Consider the following 14,500-nt stretch of genomic DNA (forward strand, 5'->3'; position numbering starts at 1 on the left):
GAGAGGAACCTGATGAGGTTCAACAAAGGCAAATGCAGGGTCCTGCACCTGGGGAGGAACAACCCCATGCATCAGTACAGGCTTGGGGTGGACCTGCTGGAGAGCAGCTCTGTGGAGAGGGACCTGGGTGTCCTGGTGGACGACAGGTTGACCATGAGCCAGCAGTGTGCCCTGGCTGCCAAGAAGGCCAATGGCATTCTGGGGTGCATTAGGAGGAGTGTGGCCAGCAGGTCGAGGGAGGTTCTCCTTCCACTCTACACTGCCCTAGTGAGGCCTCATCTGGAGTACTCTGTCCAGTTCTGGGCTCCCCAGTTCAAGAAGGATGAAGAGCTACTGGAGAGAGTCCAGCGGAGGGCTACAAAGATGATGAGGGGACTGGAGCATCTGTCCTATGAGGAAAGGCTGAGGGAGCTGGGCTTGTTTAGCCTGAAGAAGAGAAGGCTGCGAGGGGACCTAATAAATGCTTATAAATATCTGAAGGGTAGGTGTCAGGAAGATGGGGCCAAACTCTTTTCAGTGGTGCCCCGCGACAGGACAAGGGGCAATGGGCACAAACTGAAGCACAGGAAGTTCCAACTGAACATGAGGAAGAGCTTCTTCCCTCTGAGGGTGACAGAGCACTGGAACAGGCTGCCCAGGGAGATTGTGGAGTCTCCTTCTCTGGAGATATTCAAGACTCGCCTGGACAAGGTCCTGTGCAGCCTACTGTAGGTGACCCTGCTTCGGCAGGGGGGTTAGACTAGATGACCCACAGAGGTCCCTTCCAACCCCTACCATTCTGTGTGTGATTCTGTGTGACTCAGAAGGGCCATGTAACTGCTTTTTTTCTGACATGAAGTTCTACTTGGGTAGGTGGGTGTCTGTCCACACACAGTGTATATTCACTACCCAAACTGAGACTGGACTGCAGTAGCAGCATTCAGATTTAGCTTAAAGCTGGCTTAAATTGCAACCCTTTAAAATGTTGGATTACTTCTGCTTTTCTAGCACTTTTCAGTCCTTGTGAGTGGGTATAGTTGGGCTGTTAGACTGCTCAGTTGCAGTGTAAAAGAGCTACTTAAAGGTGATTTTGTGTACTTTGCTTTTGCGGTTGAACTCTGGCATATGTGCAGTCAGCTGCTGAGGTGCAGTTGATGGTTCATACGCCAAGAAAGCTGTTGTATGTAGGTTGCATCTGGTTGTGTAGGGAATGAACATTGCTGGGTTGGAGCAAGAGGTTACAGCATACTGTTAAGCTAGAGAGCTGCTTGATAGCTGCGTACAGTCCTTACAATAGTCTGAGGTTTTGGTCATCAGACGTATGAAAAGTCAAGTGATAAAAAGTGATGTTCTATAATTAGGAAGGATAAGAACTCTTGGAAGTAGCCGAGTTAAGGAATTAAATGATGTTCTGGTCAAAGAAATGTCAGGATCAGGAGTTTATCATTAAAACCGTGTAGCCTTGCAGAACATCGAGATGCGTTGAGATTAGTCTCTTACCTGAATATTTTGTCTAAATGTTGACACCCATCCCCTGACTAAAGTAAGCCTGCCAGCCATAGGCCAAAATTCATATTGCGGGCAAGTGGGTAAAGCTTCCAAGAGGCTAGTGACATTTTTTATGTGTGGCAGAATATTATTATTCCTCTACTAGGTTAGATGAATCGCTGTACTAGGTTAGTAGACAACTCAGTAATCTATTTGCAACAGTGATGTCTTGGAATAGAAGCTTGGCAGTTGCAGCACGATTTTTCTGCGTATGTATTCTGGTTTTCAGCAGCTGGCTGACTAAGAACTTTGGTAGAGTTGCCTTTGGACCACTGTGTTTAAGTCATCAGTGCATTTATTTTCATGTTTGCCCAATCCCTATTTGATCTGGTTGCATTTCTGGCCTTTGTAGCTTTCTACTGCAGTGGGTCTCTCAACGGAAGGAAAATGTTTTCCTGCACAAGAGACCATTAAAGCTACTTAATTATTTCACTGGACGCCTTTTTGTTTGTGTGTTGTGAGACACTGGGCATAGTTCTCTATTTATGTTATATATATTTTTTTGCAGATTTGTCATCTCCTTGAGTTGTCTTTCTTTTCCAATGAGAAGACTTCTCCTTTAGTATAAATTGTTCATATAACTCATCTGTTTTTCTCTGAAAACAGGGTGACCTGAACATCTCGTGATAAAAACATAGTTCACCAGCATCTTGCTCATGTAGTGAGTGTTTTTTTTCCTCTTTGGTCATTGATCATTGAGTAGTTTTGATGTGAAAGAGTGGAAGAATTGCAACTTGGATCTAACAACTTCCACTTTATAGAGGAGTTGCTATGTATGTAGTTACTCTTTTCTCCCTGTTCATTACCTTGCGTTTATCACTAGTGATTTTGCCTTCCATACTGTCTGAGCATTTGGCACTGTGCTATCCTTCTGTAGTTCTTTACAACCACTTTCTGTTTTCAGCTGCTGTGAATAATTTTGTATGATTAGGAACCTGTCACTTGGGTAGTCACTGTCTCTTATGGTTGATTTATGTATGTTGACCTATATAATTTTATTATGGAACCCCTGTTACATATAACGGCAAACAACGCATGATATTTTTCTGTTTAAATAATTACAAATCCTCCAGAGAACCCTTTCTCAAATCTTTGTTATAACTTCCACTGCAGTCTTTAGTGAGGAGTGTGTTTGAGTGCCTTTTGGAAGTCATAAGTGCTGTATGCCAGTCTAATCCGTGTTGGTCAACAAGTACGTGAACCCTTTAGAAGATCTCTCCAGTAGTCCTGTGAGGCATTACCTTTTCTTTGCAAAATCCATGTTAATTCTTTCCCCATGTATTATTTTTGCTTTTGTATATTTATTCAGCTGTGGTTTCTATCAGTCTGTTTAGTGATGGAGATAGGACTGTAGTCTGTAATTACCTGGGTAGTTATTGCCACCTTCTGCTTAAGTAATTGGTTACAGGTACTGAAATATAAAATTGCTGACTGTCTTTAAATCTTAAGTGAATGCCACGTGGCCCTAGTGATATGTTCTAAAATCGTCTTCTATTAGCACTTTGATACGACATTTTTCCTCTGACTTGACCCCTAGAAAGAAAGCTTAGATGTGGTCTTCCCTGATCTTTTCCTTACTGAACATCAATGCATAGAGTAGTCCATGTTTCTACTGCAATTCAGACTTCTTGGGTACTCTTTTTCTTCAGGAAAGTTTTACTGTTTTTAAAATTAGCAAGAATTGGTGTTTTAGACAAACCTTTGCTCTGACATATCTCAGTAGCCTGTCTTCAGCCATGCCTAGCAAAAGGTAAAGAATAGGGCAAATGTATATGAAACTTCACCCTAGTATAATTCCAGCATTTTTGTAGCTCAGAGGATTCCTGATAGTAGTTTTTATGGTTTTTTTGGGTGTCTTTGTTAATATGGTGATTTTTTTAAATGGTCTTCGTGCTCTCAAGAAGCTTTTTGTTCTAGCTGCTCCATTTCATGTCCTTTCAACTGGGTTCCCGATACTTCTGTTGTTCTCCTTTTTGAAGTCAAATGTTGAAGTAATGAAGTATTTTATTATATTTTATTTTTAACTCCCCAGGGAATTTAAATAAGGCCTTTCTGGAGTGCTGTCTGGATAATTACATCTTGAACTATGTTGTGTGGCTCAGAGTTAGAGCAGGAGTTGTTCTTCCTTAGGATAGTCTTCTAGCTGGTAGTAGTTGGCTGTGTTGTAAGAATTTCTCTCCATCATTCAGTGGTGGTTTTTTTGGTGGTGGTTTGGTTTTGTTTGTTTTTGGTCTGCCCTCTTCCCCTAATCTATACAACAGTAGTTGAAGTCTTTAGTTATTACTTTGTGGTCTCTCTTGTTCCCCCTATCCCACATGTACTGTCACTGTTGAGTGGAAATGATTGATAGTATACCATTAATACGCTATTTCTTCTGGTTTGGGTGTGGGTTTTAAATGCAGTACAGTACCTGTTGAGATAAATAGATAGGACACTGTGCTTTCCTAGCAGAAAGTAGTGTTCCTTCACTGGAACAAATCAATCCCTCTCTTCTTGTTCCTGTGTTTGTATCTTAATATAATAATGTCTCCTGAATTTTGTTCATCTGTTCCCTTTTGAAAATGTCCGAGTTATGTATTTTCTCAAAAGCAGTCTTCCAAGTTTTCCTTTTTTTATTTGTAGGCTTCTAGCCTTTAAATGGGAGCACTTGCACATTCTGGTCCTACTTTGGATGTCTGCTGTGTTGTTGGAACTGTACTTTTGACAGGATTTCAGGGACTTCTTTTGATTTTGGTGACTTGGTTGCAAGTGTACATAACCATGACTGTGTTCTTCTGTCACCTGCATCCCAGGTGTTATTAATGGTGCTTAGTAAAGGCTTTTGAATTCTGGATTCTGCTTTTGTTAAAGTAGAGTTGGCTTTTTGTGTGCTGTTTTTGTTTCTTTAGGGTTTTTTGATTATTCTTTCTTTTTTTAGGTAGACATGTACCCCAACCTCAATTTCTGCACTTCAGGATAAATTTAAAACTCTTATTTTATCATTCAGTGATGGAATTAAGACTTGGTCTATGGAATGTTATCTAGCTGGCTGTCTTAAAAGCTGTAGTATTTGCTGTACTTCTAGAGAAGTACTTGCATTTTGCCTTTGATTTCTTCCAGCAGTTAAGCCCTGAAAGTAGTTGTAGCATTGTAATCTGTTACAGCATGAAGGCTTTTGTAGATGAGTGGTGTAGCCTAATTTAAGAGGAGGGCACACAAAGCCTGGTTCAGGAAGGGCTTTTCTGTATTGGTAGTACCTCTGTTTCTATCCAGCTTTAGTTTTGGTGCCTGCGTGCTATCACAAAGCCTTAAGCGTATTCTGCTGTAGTATTGAACATGCATTTTCTGCAGACTAAGTTTCACCAGTTTGTGTTTTGTGGTTTTTTTTTTTTTTCCCAAAGTCTCAAGAATTCATCCAGTGATCAGTCTAATCAGTCTTACAGGTTTCTAGCAGTTGTTTCTATTAGTAAGCATCTTTCACTGTTAACAGTTGTGAGGTGCGAGGTTTTTCCTAGTTTCCCATTCTAAACCTTTTCACTCTGTAGACAATTCTTTTTTTTTTTGTTATTCATTTAGAAATACTGACTGTGACATTGCCCGTATAGTTTTTGTGTTTTTCCTTGGTACTAGTTCTTTAAAAAACAACCTATGTGATTTTGCAAATATTTTTTTTGGGAAAAAAAAAATTATTTTTGGAGTGATTTTATTGCTGAGTGTTGCAGAGGTAGGAGTTGATATTTGTGAGGAAATATGTGCAAATCTTACTTATGACTATGCACTAACACTTAAGCACATAAAGTTTTCTTATTTTTATGTCATACCTAATAATACAAGTCATTAAAACCTTTTTAAGAGCCTTTGTGGAGAAAAAATAAATATGTTTAGGCAAAAAGATACATGTTTTGGGTCTTACCTTTGTTGCATATTGTGTGCATGTACTGTCATACAGCTCAACTGTCTCTGTACTAGGAATCTGTAAAAATAGGAATAGCAAAGGTTTGAGTCAGGCCTGAGGTATAGTCTTGGCATAGTCTCATTTCTTCTTTGCTTCCATCTGTTCAGGTGTATTTAAAACTTTATTAAAAGCTTTATGTGCTTGTGATAATTTTGTCCTTGTAGAGAAAGATGATGTGTGGAATAAACCTGGGAAACTCTTTAAGAATCAGTGAACTGAATTAATTCTTTTCAGCAAAAGCTGAGATGTAGGCAAATCTAACTTGGAATTACTCAGCCCTAGAGGGAAAAATAAGATAGGTGAAAGAGAATATTGGATTAAATTAATCTTTACTGTAACTGACTGATTTCCAGGGAGGTACAAGCCAACTGCATTGATAATACTTTTTTTTTTTTTTTTTTGCAAGAAAACCTCTTTCATTCCAATTGAATGTTACCTTTATTGCAGTTCAGATGCTATTACATAATGGCATGTGGCTGTAAGGCTAATATATGAAGGAATTAAAAGGTGGTCGCATCCCTTCTAGGATTAATCTGGTTCACAGTTTTGCTGTTTGGTCGTTGTCCCAGGCTGCTGCTCCCCATTATCCATCATCTTTGAGAGGTCCTGGAGGACTGGAGAGGTGCCCGAGGACTGGAGAAAGGCCAATGTCACTCCAATCTTCAAAAAGGGCAAGAAGGAGGACCCAGGGAACTACAGGCCGGTCAGCCTCACCTCCATCCCGGGAAAGGTGATGGAGCAGCTTATCCTGGAGGCCATCATCAAGCAAGTGGAAGAAAAGAAGGTTATCAGGAGTAGTCAGCATGGATTCACCAAGGGGAAATCATGCCTGACCAATCTGATAGCTTTCTATGATGACATGACTGGCTGGGTAGACGAAGGGAGAGCTGTGGATGTTATCTACCTTGACTTCAGCAAGGCTTTCGACACAGTCTCCCATGATATCCTCCTGGGGAAGCTGAGGAAGTGTGGGCTGGATGAGTGGTCGGTGAAGTGGATAGAGAACTGGCTGAATGGCAGAACTCAGAGGGTTGTCATCAGCGGCGCTGAGTCTAGCTGGAGGCTGGTAACTAGTGGTGTCCCTCAGGGGTCAGTACTGGGCCCAGTCTTGTTTAACTTCTTCATCAACGACCTGGATGAAGAGTTAGAATGTACCCTCAGCAAGTTTGCTGACGACACCAAACTGGGAGGTGTGGTAGATACACCGGAAGGCTGTGCTGCCATTCAGCGTGACCTGGATAGGCTGGAAAGCTGGGCAGAGAGGAACCTGATGAGGTTCAACAAGGGCAAGTGCAGGGTCCTGCACCTGGGGAGGAACAACCTCATGCACCAGTACAGGCTTGGGGTGGACCTGCTGGAGAGCAGCTCTGCGGAGAGGGACCTGGGTGTCCTGGTGGACGACAGGTTAACTATGAGCCAGCAGTGTGCCCTGGCTGCCAAGAAGGCCAATGGGATCCTGGGGTGCATCAAGAAGAGTGTGGCCAGCAGGACAAGGGAGGTTCTCCTTCCCCTCTACACTACCCTGGTGAGGCCTCATCTGGAGTACTGTGTCCAGTTCTGGGCTCCCCAGTTCAAGAAGGATGAAGAGCTACTGGAGGGAGTCCAGCGGAGGGCTACAAGGATGGTGAGGGGACTGGAACATCTCCCCTACGAGGAGAGGTTGAGGGAACTGGGCTTGTTCAGCCTGAAGAAGAGAAGGCTGCGAGGGGACCTTATAAATGCCTACAAATATCTGAAGGGTGGGTGTCAGGAGGATGGGGCCAAGCTCTTTTCAGTGGTGCCCAGTGACAGGACAAGGGGTAATGGGCACAAACTGAGGCACAGGAAGTTCCGTCTGAACATGAGGAGGAACTTCTTCTCTCTGAGGGTGACGGAGCACTGGAACAGGCTGCCCAGGGAGGTTGTGGAGTCTCCTTCTCTGGAGATATTCAAGACCCGCCTGGACAAGGTCCTGTGCAGCCTGCTGTAGGTGACCCTGCTTCGGCGGGGGGGTTGGACTAGATGACCCACAGAGGTCCCTTCCAACCCCTACTATTCTGTGATTCTGTGATTATTGGACAAGAGGACTTGGATAATGTAAATGCCTAGAAGAATATTTAAGTTTTATTCCTCTGGGCCTCTTCGCTGCCTGGGGGTTTTAAGGGCTGTCCTCAAACAGTAGATAACTATACAAGTTGATACTCTCTATTTTAAAAATGCTGCCAAGTCTGGGAAACCTAGTGACTGTTATAAGACTTGAAGCATAAGTATAGGTTTGAACTTTGAACATTTGAAGTCTCTTGTGAATGATCACGTGTTAATATAAGCTATGGATGCTTGAACCTGTGCTAAGTATCACTGCAGTGCATCTATACAATTTGAAAATTGTTAGCAATGTAAGGTTTGTATTGCATTGGAAGCCTGATTTGTAATGTATGTTCTGTAATTTTCCTTTTTCTATATCTTAAGTGTAGCATAGTATATTCTGCTACAAGCATCATAGATGTTGACACAATAAAAAGCAAAGAAATGTAACTGCTAAGGTTTCTTTTCTCAATAGCTCAGTTTACTTGAACCATTTATTTCTTTAATATTCTTTTACAGATACACTTCTTAATTTATAGTGTTTGATTACTTAACTGTAGTTATGTCTGTCCCTTACCAAAAGTTATATTTTTTCCAGCTGTCTATAAAGCATCAAACAAAGGATTGTGGAAATACGATGTGACAGTGGAAAATCTCAAGTAAACAGTACTGTTGGCTGCTTTAATCATGGCAATGATTGTATAGGCTGACATTCTCTCTCCAGTGTTGTAGGATGATGGCGCTATAAGTCAGCTTTGAACTTAAACTGTAAATTTACAAGGATGTCAGTTTAATAAGCATAGTTGGTATAAGAGGTTTGAGATGAAGAAACTATTTTGGTTATCTAATATTTGTTTTAACCCTGTTTCAGAACACACTGCTTTTGTGGAGGACAGCAAGTTGATACAAGAAGAGCAAGTTCCCCACAGGAAAGAAAATAAAAGCTCTTGGAGCAACTTCTTAAGGTAAACAGATTGCAGTGGATTTCTGGATGGGTAAGTATTGATGAGCAGGACATTTCTACTTCCTCTATTTACCTTCCTTTATAAAAGATTTATGAAAAAGTACAGAAAGCTGCTTCTGGCCTTTCACGAAAGCTGCAGTTATACTGGAACCATACTGAGTGGTGTTTCCAGTTATATTAGGGCCACCTAAGGAGCCTTGGCAGTGTGGGGTTGGATGAAAATAAGTTGTTAATATGCAAAATGATGTTGCCTTTTTTTTTTTTTCTTTTTTTGCTGGGCACTTGGATACAGGCTTCAGTCTTTTATTGTATGAATGTATTGCTATTGAAACTCTAACATTTCTAGTAGGAATGAATTTAACAGGTATTCAGATTTTCTTTCTGCATGTCAACTTTTGTTCTTGCTTTGCAGTCTGGCAAGGGCAGTGTTACAGGATCATTGTGTTCATATGTGGATGGGAAAGGGACTGAGAAATCAGGATCACGTGATAGATACCATCAAAAATTCAATTTCCTATATACGTATTGGTAAACATAATCGTGTGTAGTTATTGTGTGGGAAATGTTGATGATGGCAGTATTTTTTTGCTAGCATAGGATTAGAAAGTGAATGAATGTGAAGACATTGAAAGAAGAGCATAGAGAAACTTTGTTTTTTCTTTACATGATCTCAGGAAGAAAACAGTAAAAGCTGGAACTATTAATTCTGTAGTTATTTTTAAGAACTGTTTATCTTCCTCTCAAGTTGGGTGTGTTTTTTCCTGCTTTACGTTTTTCTTTTAACAGCAGATCTGGAATGGACACAAGTCCTCTGGGAGGATTATTAGAACTGTCTGAACATACTCCTGATCTACTGGGGAATACCACCATGGCAGCAGGTCTTGCAAATGTAGGAAATACCTTTGGAGGTCCACCAAGTTCTTTAGTTTCTAGACCTAGTAAATTCCAAAACTCGCCTATAGAAGACGATGATGATGTCGTTTTTATTGAACCTGTACAACCTCCACAAAATTCTACATCACTGATAGCAGATCAGAGGAACACTACATTTACATCATCAAAAAATGAAGAACTTCAAGAGAGTGATTGCAAAATGCTTCCTCCTCCAAAAGACTTAAATTCTCAAAAGGGGAGTATAAGTGAAACTATCATTATTGATGATGAAGAAGACATTGAAACAAATCAAGAAGAGGAGAAGAATGCTTCCAGTTTTAATGATCGAAGACTTCCAGAGTGTAAAAATAGAACCAACGATATGGAATTCTCAGCTTCCAGTTTTTCGAGAAGTAAGGTAAATTCAGGAATAGGTAATAGTGGTATAACCACAGAACCAGACTCTGAAATTCAGATTGCTAATGTTACTACGTTAGAAACAGGTGCTGTGAGCTCAGTGAGTGATGGTCATTTAGAAAATGCTGAAGGGCGTGACATGAACTTAATGATTACACATGTAACATCACTGCAGAATGCCAGCTTGGGAGATGTATCTAACGGACTGCAGTCAAGTAATTTTGGTGTTAATATGCAAACATACACCCCATCTTTGACTTCACAGACCAAGACTGGTGTAGGACCTTTCAATCCTGGTAGAATGAACGTGGCTGGAGATGTGTTTCAAAATGGAGAATCTGTGACTCATCATAATCCTGGTAAGTTGCAATTCTGAAGACTTCCATAAAGCTGTAAATAAATGATGAAATGTTTGATTAAAATGTTTTTGGAAGTGGCACTGCTTAGTTTTTTGGCTTAATCCATATGGAAGATCTTGGTTCCCTTCATCTCCATCACAACCTTATTTGTGATGCCAGAATAAAGTATGCTCAATGACATAATGTGTTAAGTAGGTAACCTGTCCCAATTTAGCAGTTAGTGCTACGTTCAAATGTTTTGAGACACAAGTATTTGTACGTAAAATAAAGCTTTCTTTATGATATAAGTATACCCCTTTAATTGACACAAATAAAGGTTAGTGTATGTGTGTAACTTTATAGACTCCCCAAAAAGATAACTAGTATAATGCATAAGAGTTATTTAAGTATTATTTTACTGATCTGTTGTCTTGCTATCTGAACATTATTTGACATGCAAAAAACCTGAATTTGAAAGTCTTGATGATAGGTTGTAAGAAGCTAGCTGTCATAATTCATTGTGTACAGAGCAATTATTGGTATTTAAAATGCTTAACAAAATGGGGTCCAAGTTACTTGTGGACTCACGTATTCCTGCAGGAAGTTATACACTCTTTATAACTGCTATTTGGTCACTTGTGATAATATGTATTTATATCATAAAATATTAATTAGTTTGAATTGGCTGATCTTGTTCTGTATCTCTGTGTAAATAGCAGTATATTGTCTCCTGAGTTAGCAAGTGAACACTTATTGCTAAAAGCCAAATGGAGCAGCCATGAATGGTCTTCTGGAATTGCTATTCTGCAGAAACTAAGCTTTCACATAAGCAATTTTAAATCTTCGAAGTTCCAATGTATACTGGTACTCTGTTGCCCTGTTAAGACAGAAGTGGGGGGAAAATCCAGATTGCCACTTTTGCTATACAGGTTTAAGTTCATTAGTCAGGGTCATTTTGAAAAGAAAATTTAACACAGTTACAATCTAGGTGCAGTAGGTGCTTGTTAATGCATGATTTCTTAACTTGTTCGTGTGCTGGTTAAAACACATGTGTTTTTTATTTTGTTTACATGTTTTTAAACAAATATTTAAATAGCACAGTTCTTCAATTTGGTCATTTATTACCAAATGTATTTTTAACAAAGTATTAATACCTTTTGTATTATATTATGGAAATGGCAGTATGAAGCTAATGTTTAGGTTGGATGTTAAGTTGTGCTTTTTTTTGTGTTAATCTTGAAACTAGTTTCAAAATTTGCCTTTTGAAGTTGAAAGCTAGGAAGTATTTACAGGCTGGACATCTCCCTGAATAATTTAGAGATTCATTTCCCAATCTTTTAAAACCAACATTACTACTACTGCTGGTTGATCCCTTAAGCATGAGGTATGATTACTGAATTATCACATATCACAGACGGTCAAGTAGTTGTGGATGAGAACTTAAAGCATTTGTTACCTTTCAGTAGTGACTTTGTTTTTCTTGGGGAAAGCACATCTTAAGAAAATTAGTATGTGCTTTCGCTTAAATTACTGAACTTTTATTTTTGGTATGATTAATAGAGACATGTCAGAATATTGCTGGTATGAAGTCTGATAGGCTGGGACCATAGTGGTATTGAAATAGATTGACTGCAGAGAGACAGGAGTAGTGACTGGGAGTCCTTTTAGGGAAGTGATGAAAAAGGCTCACTCTGAGTGGAGCGAAAAAAAAAGTTTTAAAGTGAGTAGGAGAGATACAGTTCACTGTGTACATACATTGGATATTTTTATGGCTGTGGACTTTGTATCTGAAAAATAAAGAGCAGTAGGTTCAAAAGGAAACGGGAAGGGCTGCCACAGGTAAAAGGAAAGGAGAAGAATACCAAACGAGAGAGGAATTAGAAAAATGACAAAGAACATGGGAAGAGGAGGAAAGGGGGAAGTCAGCTATAGTGAAAATGGCTTTTACACAAGAAAAAGCCTGAAGCATGATAGATGTGGATCATTTACAAGTTTTTGTACTTGAAAAATGTAGAGGAAAGGTTTTCAAGACAGTATTTTCAGTTCTTTCTCTCTGGAAGTTGCCTGCTTTTCTTCTAGAAAATGTTGTCAGTAGAAGTTAACCCTGCCTGTTAGAAACTTTGATAATCAAAGAACAGTCAGGGTTGGAAGGGACCTCTGTAGATCATCTAGTTCAACCCCCCTGCCAAAGCAGGGTCACCTAGAGCAGGTTGCACAGGACCATCTCCAGGTGGGTTTTGAGTATCTCCAGAGAGGGAGACTCCACAACGTCCCTGGGCAGCCTGTTCCAGTGCTCCGTCACCCTCAGAGGGAAGAAGTTCTTCCTCATGTTCAGACGGAACTTCCTGTGCCTCAGTTTGTGCCCATTGCCCCTTGTCCTGTCACTGGGCACCACTGAAGAGAGTCTGGCCCCATCCTCCTGACACCCACCCTTCAGATATTTGTAGGCATTTATAAGGTCCCCTCTCAGCCTTCTCTTCTTCAGGCTAAACAAGCCCAGCTCCTTCAGCCTTTCCTCACAGGAGAGATGCTCCAGTCCCCTCATCATCCTCGTAGCCCTCCGCTGGACTCTCTCCAGTAGTTCCTTGTCCTTCTTGAACTGGGGAGCCCAGAACTGGACACAGTGTTCCAGATGGGGCCTCACTAGGGCAGAGTGGAGGTAGAGGAGAACCTCCCTCGACCTGCTGCCCACACTCTTCTTAATGCACCCCAGGATCCCATTGGCCTTCTTGGCAACCAGGGTATACTGCTGGCTCATGGTCAACTTGTCATCCACCAGCACTCCCAGGTCCCACTCCACAGAGCTGCTCTCCAGCAGGTCAGTCCCGAACTGGTGCATGGGGTTGTTCCTCCCCAGGTGCAGGACCCTGCACTTACCTTTACTTGCAGTCCCCAGCCTGTCCATATCTTGCTGAATGGCAGCACAGCCTTCCGGTGTATCCACCACTCCTCCCCGTTTTGTGTCATCAGCAAACTTGCTGAGGGTACATTCTAGCTCTTCATCCAGGTCATTGATGAAGAAGTTAAACAAGACTGGCCCGAGTACCAACCCCTCAGGGACACCACTTGTTACTAGCCTCCAACTAGACTCAGCGCCACTGATTTCAACCCTCTGAGTTCTGCCATTCAGACAGTTCTCAATCCACCTCACTGTCCACTCATCCAGCCCACACTTCCTCAGCTTCCCTAGGAGGATGTTATGGGAGACCATGTCAAAAGCCTTGCTGAAGTCAAGGTAGACAACATCCACTGCTCTCCCCTCATCTAGTCAGTCATGCCGTCATAGAAATCTATCAGGTTGGTCAAGCATGATTCCCCCTTGGTGAATCCATCCATCCTTCTTTTCCTCCACTTGCTTAGAGATGACCTCCAGAATGAGCTGTTCCATCACCTTTCCTGGGATGGAGGTGAGACTGACTGGTGTGTAGTTCTCCGGGTCCTCCATCTTGCTCTTTTTGAAGACTGGAGTGACATTGGCTTTCCTCCAGTCCTCAGGCACTTCTCCTGTCCCCCAGGTCCTTTCCAAGATGATGGAGAGTGGCTCAGTGATGACATCTGCCATCTCCTTCAGCACTGGTGGGTGCATTCTATCAGCACCCATGGATTTGTGGGTGTCCAGTTTGCTTAAATGATCTCTAACCGGATCCTCCTTGACCAAGGGAAGGTCACCCTTTCTCCAGGCTTTCTCTCTTACCTCCAGGGCCTGGGATGCCTGAGGGCCAGCCTTAGCACTGAAGACCGAAGCAAAGAAGGCATTCGGTAACTCTCTGTATCCTCTATCACCAGGGCAGCCACCTCATTCAGCAGCGGCCCCATGTTATCCCTAGTCTTCCATTTGCTGCTGATGTACTTGAAGAAGCCCTTCTTGTTGTCCTTGACATCACTTGCCACATTTCATTCCAGGTGGGCCTTAGCCTTCCATGTTGCTTCCCTGCATGCTCTGGCAGTATCCCTGTATTCATCTCAAGTGGCCTGTCCCTCTTTCCACATTCTGTAGACATTTCTCTTCTGTTTGAGTTTTGGTAGAAGTTCCTTGCTCATCCATGCAGGTCTCCTGCCTCGTTTGCTAGATTTCTTGCTCAGGGGGATGCAGTGATCCTGAGCATGGAGGAAGGAATGCTTAAACGGCGACCAGCTCACTTGGACTCCCCTACCTTCTCAAGCCCTGACCCACAGGATTCCTACGAGTAGGTGCTTGAAGAGGCCAAAGTTAGCTCCTGAAGTCCAAGGTGTTGATCCTACTTATTGCCCTGCTTCATCCATAGAGGATCCTGAACTCCACCATCTCATGGTCACTGCAGCCGAGGCTGCCCCCAGCCTTCACATCCTCAACGAGTCTATCTGTTTGTCAGCACAAGGTCCAGCAACACACCTCTCCTCGTT

General features: G+C 41.9%; 1 protein-coding gene across 8 annotated transcripts in view; it reads left to right on the forward strand.

Annotated features, from left to right (window-relative positions):
• Window positions 1-14,500, forward strand: part of ZMYM2 (zinc finger MYM-type containing 2) — a 99,041-nt gene that overhangs the window by 14,778 nt on the left and 69,763 nt on the right. For 3 of the 8 annotated variants that reach the window (XM_075418870.1, XM_075418879.1, XM_075418863.1), the window contains exons 2-3: window positions 8,397-8,490; window positions 9,279-10,138. In XM_075418870.1, the coding sequence (XP_075274985.1) occupies window positions 9,286-10,138 (853 nt within the window). In that variant the 5' untranslated portion in view covers window positions 8,397-8,490; window positions 9,279-9,285. Of the gene's footprint in view, window positions 1-8,396; window positions 8,521-9,275; window positions 10,139-14,500 lie in introns of those variants that run through there. The other 5 variants (XM_075418822.1, XM_075418839.1, XM_075418855.1 and 2 more) reach the window with 3 other exon arrangements.

The sequence above is a fragment of the Opisthocomus hoazin genome, chromosome 1 (assembly GCF_030867145.1).
Source record: "Opisthocomus hoazin isolate bOpiHoa1 chromosome 1, bOpiHoa1.hap1, whole genome shotgun sequence".
NCBI lineage: Eukaryota > Metazoa > Chordata > Aves > Opisthocomiformes > Opisthocomidae > Opisthocomus > Opisthocomus hoazin.